The sequence below is a fragment of the Pollicipes pollicipes genome, unplaced genomic scaffold, assembly GCF_011947565.3.
Source record: "Pollicipes pollicipes isolate AB1234 unplaced genomic scaffold, Ppol_2.1 Scaffold_7261;HRSCAF=8764_pilon_pilon_pilon, whole genome shotgun sequence".
Classification (NCBI taxonomy): domain Eukaryota; kingdom Metazoa; phylum Arthropoda; class Thecostraca; order Pollicipedomorpha; family Pollicipedidae; genus Pollicipes; species Pollicipes pollicipes.
The window spans coordinates 5,933,730-5,942,790 of record NW_023597054.1 but is presented as its reverse complement, the minus strand read 5'-3'; the positions used below and the strand labels follow the sequence as shown (position 1 = coordinate 5,942,790).

Genomic DNA, 9,061 nt, shown 5'->3' with positions numbered 1-9,061 from the left:
TCGTGTACCAACTTTGGATAACCTCTACTTGCCCATTGTATGAACTTAACGGCATGATTTGTCTTGGACCAGCCTCACTCTTCAGCTGCATGGAAAGCTACGCGGAGGATAAAAACAAAGAACATCGCTCGGCCCACCCGGCCTGACGTGTCAACCACATGCCCTTGTAAGGGACTGGGCAAAAGCTGCTGGTCATGTGTGGGGCTGTGCCCCGGTTTGCTATTCTTACTCGATCTTTTCGGGCATGGAGTCAGTGGAAGTGTTATCGGGCGTTACAGAAAGTAACAAGACTGTCCAACATAGTGGGGATTAATTTATTAATTTTATTTTGATGCTAGGATATTCACCTGGCAGAGGTGAGCAATATCATCAGCAGAATATTTTTAAGAGCGTCGTGAAAAGATCAGGTGAGGGTTACAAATGACATAATTGTTTGGTTATTGCCATTATCCAAGGTGTTTGTGTGTGCGTAATGTTTCAGTCAGTCAATTCTATGAGTGCCATCAGAATTTATCGAGTCCTGAGAAGGACTGAATGGTGTCTGAGTTTCAGTCATGCACACAACGCATGGCTAACCACTACATGACCAGGTACATGGTCAGCCATGTACATGGCTAAGAGTCAGACCGCATCCAGTCATTCTCAGGACTCAGTCACACCTGCCGTCGACCGGATAATTAGCAGGTCAAAACGCTGTGTAGATACACACCAGGTAAGGACGACAGTCCGAACCATTATTTCAACTGTAATATTAGCACCCAGTCACAAAAGTTTCGTCAAACTCAGACGTATGTTTTTGTTTCGTCAGTTTGGTGTCAGAAACGTTGCATGTTGGGATGTGGCCCGTTCGGCTGCTGTTAATGGATGTTTCACAAAATTGTATTTTTGGTCTGGAATTTTCCTCAAGCCACCAGGTGGAAACTATTTCTTAATGCACCTGCCTTCCGTTCTGCAGCTGACATAGCATAGCGGCTTGTGCAGCACACGCATTTCCAAGGCCATAGAAGAGCCTTTCGTAAAGCAGTCATGTAGCACCCAAGACAGCCAGGGCCGGCACCAATTCCCTTCAACAGTACCCTTTCAGCTGTGACAGACCTACTATGCCGTCCTGCGAGGATGCAAGTGAGAACATAAAGGTTGCGACAGCCTGCCTGCTATTCACGACTGCTGTCAGATATTATCAGTTTCGTAAGACATGAACGCTCCCTTGGTCCTCCTTGTTGTGAAAGATGCGTTCGCACCAAACTGTGGCAACACGTCTAAAAATGGCACGTTTCTAAGCATGAGTCGAACATGTACTATATACGTATTGCTGTGAACGCCTAAACACCGGAGTCTTTCGGCCTCTAAGTGGATGCTTGGGCTTAATACACAGCTGAAAACCGAACCCTCGCCGACATTTGCACTCGAAACAAATGCACTGTGAACAGCTGGGTCCCGTCATCTGTTACGGCACACATAGTGCCACTCTTAAAAGTCTGTTATTACCAAGCAACCGGTATTAGAAAAACTCATATTCAACATTCGTGAGCATATAGCACATCGGATGACGTTTACCAAAGTGGTGGATTTACGGTACAAAGGCTATTCTGTAATTTTATTTTGCAAAGCCTATATACCGCGCTGTCTGGTTTGCCAACTGCGTGATCAATGATTGCGGTAGATGCTTCCGTAAGACATACCTTTTTAAGGTGGAGGATAGATGCCTTCACGCGTGACTTTCTGTCAAGTTCATTTTCATCATCTGCAATTCGTGATGCTGCATCCAAAACAGACTGGGTAATCGCAACAGCGATGTTAGCTATATCCTGTGGCGATGGAGGCTCCCAATTGGTTTTACGATTATCTTCTTGAATAATCCTTGAATTTTCCAGATTGCCTTTGCTGTGTTTTACTGCACTGGTCCGCCCGCCGAGTGCGCTTGTTTTGCTGGCTACTTTCACTTGGCTTATTCTAGACACAGTTACATCACTCTGGTGTTTTGGCAGTGAACCATCTTGAACCTCTTCGCTTGTATCTGTAGACGCCGATTTTTCATCTGAAACCGGCAAATCATCGTTTTCTATTGAATTTGACTCTTCATGATCCGAGCTGTTCGTTGATTGTCCTGATTGTTCGCTGCTGGTTTTGTTTTCAACACCGGCATCCTCGTGGTTTTGTACGTCGTGGAGCCGCCCACTTGATGTTTTCAGAACAGCACCCACCAAGCCTTGTGCGGCTTTAACAACCTGGTTCTGCGCGTCCGCAACAATGCGGTTTATTGTATCGCTATACGCATGCTTTAATTGGGTCATTGAAATATTGCTTTTCTTGGCCTCTTTAGTGATTTCATCATGTACAATCTGAGACATAGACCTCGGTGGCAAATTTTCCAGTACTTTAGGCGTACTCTTGGTCTCTTCTGAGAGCACCCCTTTGCTTGCAGACCCACTTCCTTCTTTTGCTGGTAGATTTGTTTGCTCGTCAGCATTTCTGAACCCAATTTTGCTTGGGCTTATTACGATTTTTGAGCCCTGCATTTGCTCCACAATGCCACTTGCCATCGTTATCAGGCTCCATACCATCTTCTGAGCGCTTGTTTTATGTCCTTGAACTCCTAAACCAGCCCCTGTCTCCTCAGCGTGCGTCGAATCGCCGTGATCTGTCATCGGTGCATTATTTTCGTCAATTACTGGCACAGGATCATTACGATCTTCCTCAAACGCACTTTTTTCACTTCCTGTGGCGTATTCAGACACATCAGAACGAAGATCTGATAATACGGATGACTCACTGCTAATTGCTATCAGCTCGTTGGTCCCATGTGTTGATTCTGGTGTCAGATTTGCTGCTTGTTTGTCAGTGCTTCGTTTCGTCATGTCCTCGTCCGTTTCTTCAACTGGACCGTTTGCCTCCCGGGCCCCTGACATCACTTCTTCCTGACGAGTATACATCCTGCCGTCACTTACGAGAGCAGAAGGGTCTGTTACCTCCAATCCTGAAATGGCTGCTGATGAATCACTACCTGGCTTGGCACGGCTGACTTTCTCGTTCTGGTTGGCGTTATATTCTTCTCCCGAGTCCGTCGATGGGGTCGAGGGATGGATTGCTTCCGAGGTCAAAGTACCTTGCGTCTCACTCTCCAACATAAGCATGGCCTCTTCGTGCGCTTTTTGGTCATCAATGGCTGATTCAGCCGTTTCAGATGCCTCACTCGTTTCGTATTCATCTCCATCTCGTTGACCTGAAGTCATTATAGGTGCGATCGCTTGTTTCAATGACTCGTCACCCTTTTCCCTCAGGAGACGAGCAACTGCATCACCGTCCCGTGGCTGCCGTTCCATCCCGATGGCTGCCGCTGCCTCACTCTCCTCTGGTTGATCTTCTGTCTCAGGGTCCGCTGCCTCTTCACCGTCCTCTGGACGATCACTCAGACCGGGACCGAGCGATGCCTCACCGTCTCCTGGCTGGTCTCCCAAGCCAAGTATCACTGTTGTCCTGTCGTTCCCTGGCTGATCTTCTACCCCAAGTGCTGCCACTACTCCGCCGTCTTTCGGCTGATCTTCCACCCCAAGTGTTGCCGCTGCTCCGCCGTCTCTCGGCTGATCTTCCACCCCAAGTGCTGCCGCTGCTCCGCCGTCTCTCCGCTGATCTTCCACCCCAATTGCTGCCGATGCCTTGCTGGGCCCTGACTGCTCCTCTGCCCCGGCATCTGCCTTCGTCGTACCTGGTCTGACGCCATCGTCCATCATGACGGTGCTGAGTTCCCGCTCCTCGTCGGCCTCGTCGCCGGCCGACGGCGGCTCGGCGAGCTCGCCGGGACTGTGGTCGGTGAGCAGCTGACCAGAAATGGCAGCCAACGAGTTAGCCTGACCCATGCCGGACGGAGCGGCCTGCACCTCCTCGTCGGAGCCCTCGCGCAGCAGTCGGTCAGCGATGGACGCCAGCGAGCGGACCGGCTCGTGTTGCGGCAGCTCACTCTCGGAGGGCGCCTCGGACGGCAACTGCGACACCTCGCCCGGCGACTTGGCCACCACCTCCAGGCTGCCAACCTGACCAGGTGAACGCGCCTGGATGTCGGACGACGGCACGGACAGCAATGAGCCATCGCTGGTCTCCGTCGCAACGGTCAAGCTGCGTCGCTCAGCCAGTGCGTCCGCCGACTGCGTGCCGAGCACCTGGACGGCCGGCATCTGTGGCAGCGACGACTGCAGCAGGCCGCGCAGGGCCCGCTGGTCAGCCGACGTGCCGCGCCTCTTGTCGGCGGACAAGTCGTTCGATTCCTGACTCACACCCTGAGCTGGGGTGCTGGCGTCCTGGCTTTGCGGATGAGTAGCTCCCAGGGCAGATACTTCATTGGCTTCCTGCGGAGGGAGCTCTAAGGCTTCCTGGGGAGGCAGATTAGGAGCTTCCTCGAGAGACGAATCGGTAGCTTCCTTGGGATGCATCTCGAGAGATTCGTCAGGATGTGTCTCGAGAGACGCTTCGGGAGGGGGTTCGTTGTTGACCTGGCGAGCAGCCTCTAGAGTTTCCTGGGGACCTGGTTCGGAGTTTGTGCGGTTGGACAAGTCTGGAGTGACCTCGACGCTATGGCTTGTGTCAATGTCGTCTGTGTACTGCGCGCCGTCCGCCCGCTCTTCGTCATTGACGGCTCTAATGGTCTCAGTGGATGACGACTGCTCCAGTGTAGCAAGGTCATCATCTGGGCCAGGTATCTCCTCTGTGTCCAGCTCACCAATCTCTGAATGATTGACATCTTTGGTTCCTGAACTAAGCCCCGCGCTATGTTCGGCATCGGTATCATTTGGAAACGTTGGAGCGGTTGGGTTTCGAGTTTTGTCAGTGATTACTGGCAATGCGTTGCTTGAATCGCTTAACTCCGAGGTAGCGCTCTCACCCTCGGGTCTTTCACGATGAAAATTCATGGTGTCATTTAGAGAGCTAGCGCCGGGGGAGCTTACCTGTTGTGCCGTATGATGTTCGGGAACCAAGGCATCAGGTGTCTCTGGCTCCAATGAATCTGACGACAGTGGTGTCGGATTTATTTCTACATTTTCTTCCGTCAGTTTCTCTGACTGGACAATGGCCTCGTCAGGCTCTGGAATGTGCTTCTCTTGGATCCTAGAGTTCGCCTCATTTTCCTCAGACTTGTCCTCTTCGGTTGTCATATTTGAAATACTTCCATGACCTTCTTCTGAAGACCGGTCTTGCGCTTCTCCATGGCTCATTGTGCTATCACTTTTTGGTGACGTTTCTTGTGACGCTTCTGATACTGCCATGAGAACTGTGTCTGGTGGCTGTTCAGCTCCTTTGCCAGGCGCCGCCAATATCTCGTCGGGATCAGCATCAAAAGGCAGCTCGAACTGGCCTGGTGATGGAGCCTGATCATGAGATCTCCCGCCAAGTTCATTATTCTTCCCGTTGTCGCCTGCGTCCTCCGCTGGTGCCGCGTCTTCTCCGGACGTCTGCTCCGTGCGCGGACTGGACGCCAAGCCCGAGTCCGCGTCCGTCTCAACACTGGCTAACTCACTGCTGGACTCGTTGCCCATGGAGGCGTGTGTGTCGCTGTCGTCCGACGCTCGCGAGTTACTATCCGACCAGACACTGTCGCCGCCTTCGCTGGCCGTGTCTGAGTCTGTCTCAGTCGCACTGGCCTTCTGCGGCTCGTTGTGCAGCATTTCCATTGCTTCTTCATGCGCCTTGTGGTCCTCCGCTATGGCTTCAAGATAGTGCAAAAACTCGTCAATAGTGTCCACAAAGCTTCCTCTTCTGTCGCTCGGTCGCTCGCTGGGGAAAGCGAAGCGACGGTCTTCCCTGTGCGAAGGTTCTTCGTCCTCGGTGATATCGGACGAGTCCGCTTCGCGGGAGTTCCGTCTCGTCTCAAGATCTTTGAGAAATCGGGCGACGTGGCTAGTTGGCTCAGAGGGGCTGGCAAATTCGCCCAGCTGCTCGCTCGTTGGGGTGAGGCTGCGCTCTTTCAAGAGAGCCAGAAGCTGTAGAAAGTTCTCGTTCGCACTGGGCCTGTGGCCCTCGGCACCTACACCAGCTAGTCGTTCCCGATTCTCCCGGACTGCCTCATCGTCACTCGTCCGACCATGGTCGTCGGGAGTGAAGACTAACGTGTCTGGAGCGTTCTTATCAAATGTCACCCTTCTACTGCCGCGTGGGCTGAGCACGTATCCTTCATCGTCCCCAGTCGTGTCCTCAGCGTCGGAAACCGCCGACGAGGCGACACTGGAAAAGTCCTGCGGCGACCCGGGGTCACCATCCAGGCTGGACGCGAAGCCTTCGCTCGCCAGCGAGCCGCGCTCCTCGGCGTCCGCAGTCTCGGTGTCTGTGTGGCTGCCGGACTCGGAGGCCACCGAGCGGCCCTCCGAGTCAAGGTCTTCACCGCGCGGCCGGCTCGACGCGCGCCTCCGCTCACCCGCCGGCTGCTCGACCAGTGGAGCGGGCTGAGGCTCGCTGGTCGAGACCACCTCCTCGCTTTCCGCTTCCTCCGGTGTGTCGTTCTCACTGGCCGTGGCCGACGTCTGGGAAGCTGTCGTCTGCACACTCCTCCCCGCCTTCGGTCGCGGTGGTCGAGGCGGCGTGCGTTTTGCTGCCGGCGAAAGGTGAGGTGTCTGGGGATATTCCTCTCTGATGATAGGAACGCATGAGCACAGAGTCGTCGAACGGTCCGCCGATCTGTCCCGGTAGCTCTGTTGGTTAGAGCGCCTGCCTTCCGATTCACCCAGTCATGACGAAGAGGGCTCGAGTCTCTTTAAGCGTTTGGTATGTCGCCCTGACTGGGATGACCTGAGGCCGGTGGTAGCGGCCGTTTTAATGACCAAGTGACGCCAATGGGCATGCCTGGCCTTACTGAGCATTGCAGAACGTTAAGCCTTTGTCGCAAGACTCTGCCGTTGACGCGGAATTTCATGCTTGGATGGTGAAGTCAGGGCTCACTCGAAAAAAATATTGCTGAACATTGTTTCTGATTGGAGCAGTCCAACTAATCGAAATATTCGGACAAAAGTTACAACACAATTAACCAAGCGCCACTTGCAGTATATTAATATCATTGTAAGCATGTTGCACTTATCTAAACAACAATATATGAGCATCAACCGGCAGTTTTTGTGTTTTTTTTTGTCCACTGGTTATTGCTTATGGTGCTAGCTTGTGTTACCTGGATTCGGCCTTTGCGCCCCGGTACTGAAGTAAGCTTCGCATTTTCTCCCCTCCCCTCTTCCCCCTCCCCCGATCGGTGGCAAAGGACAAGGGGTTATGACGCAAGTGTAACTTGATGCAAGTATAGTAACCAAAAATGGTTGTTAGGCTTCTGATAAAAAAACGTGCAAGCTTACTTACCTTTTGGTGACGCGGACTTGGGCCGTGACATTTCGCCAGAACGCTTCTGTGTCGTGAACAGAGAAGAGACAGCACTGACTCCAGATCTTATGATAGAGCTGATGGAGCTTTTGGAACTGACTGAGGGCTTTCCCGTGACGGAGGCCGTGGCCCGGACAGGACCACCCGTCCTTCCAGACGAGGTGGACGGCAGGGAGGCGGTCATCAGCACCTCCTCGGTGTCCGCTTCCGGTTCCGGGTATAGGTCACTCATCGCGGATCTGGTCGGTAAAGAGCAGATGCAAGTGAAATTGAAATTGGCGTCGTTTAGGTCTGTTTAGAGGCAGGACTAAATCTGGAAAATTGGGTAGCGCAATTATCTATTGTCCGCATCAAACCCCTGGTCACTGTGGTTTGCTTTTAGACGCGTACATTTGTTAAATCCCATCCAACTCAAACGATTAACTCCGGAAGACGCTGGTACCTTTTGTTTGAGGAAGTCTGGCAAAATAATTATATAAAACAACGGTTTTCCCCACGGAATATTATATCTAAAACATCTCAGGGCAATTCACATGATTTGCAGTGTGCTCTGCAACAAAATCAACATATGCAATGCGAGTGACAACAAGTTTTTTTTCTTCAAAATCGCACCAGGTACTGTTATGATCATTGCCCTAATACATAGCAATTGACCCAAGCTTTCAACGAGCACCTTCTTACCTAAGTCTAAGAAAAATGTGACAGGAATTCCACGTCGACGATGAACGAGGACTGGTCAACACAAACGTAATGCATGCAAGAGAGACCTTGTGATTTCTCACATAATGCTCGTGCCAATTAAATTCCAACAGTGTTGCGTGTTTGGTTCTTACCTCATTAGTCAGTCCTTCCGATGGGAACGAGGATAAAACGGCTACATTTTGTAGAGGAAACGGCCTATTCTGTAACGTTTAACCAGTCGGAATAAATTTAATCGGCTTGGCCATGGTACAAACGTGTTGAGATAATTTGCCGAAAACAACAAATAGGCCAAAAATGATTGTTACAGCTGGCACACCAAGGCCAAAATGTCGTAGGCACTTAATTTCAAGACTCTATCTGTACTTTATTCGTGGTATGTTTTTTCTTTGCACATCAAGACACGCGCGAAACAAACGACGCACCTCCAACGGTGCCCAAAGCTGGATTTGTTATGCTCTTGAATGGACGTTGACGGGATGGAGCTGTATGTGACGCTATCTAATAGCCCAAGACAGGTGCGAAACAAACGACACCCCTACCATCGGTGCACAAAGCAAAAATTTGTTAAACTAATGAATGGACGTAAACGGATTAGCACCCTATGCGATGATATATAATGGACCAATTCTAGACACTTGCACTATGTTTCTGTCTGGGCGCTGTGTTTTTGACCGCTATGTTGTGATGCTCTACATGCAACTGCTTTCGTGAGGCGAGGCAATCTTTTGGGAATTGTTGCCGAGCAGTTCATATTTGATCGTTGAAAAGCTTCTTAACAAAAAAAGCACAGCGAGCTCTTGTAGCATACTACTAAATCTTCACAGAACTGGCTGTTGCACGTTGAACGGCATTCTGTGCACACCAATTTGGGTAATGAGATATCTCGCTGCATTGGACTGGCATTTGCCGGCCCAACATAATATCTCTATCTCAAGTCGTCTTGCTTATCTCCAGTGAAATATAAAGAGCACGTCGAGCGCGCCCGGCCTGTTAATTGGTGTTTTCATTA

At 51.3% G+C, this 9,061-nt stretch overlaps 1 protein-coding gene across 1 annotated transcript; it reads right to left on the bottom strand.

Annotated features, from left to right (window-relative positions):
• Positions 1-1,682: 1,682 nt before the first annotated feature.
• On the bottom strand, positions 1,683-8,394 carry LOC119112861 (dentin sialophosphoprotein; the record flags this gene model as incomplete). Its single annotated transcript, XM_037237149.1, is given in 3 exon segments — positions 1,683-6,577; positions 7,330-7,589; positions 8,184-8,394. Coding segments are annotated over 3 exon segments (5,160 nt in total), but the record flags the coding sequence as incomplete, so codon positions are not given.
• Positions 8,395-9,061: the final 667 nt, after the last annotated feature.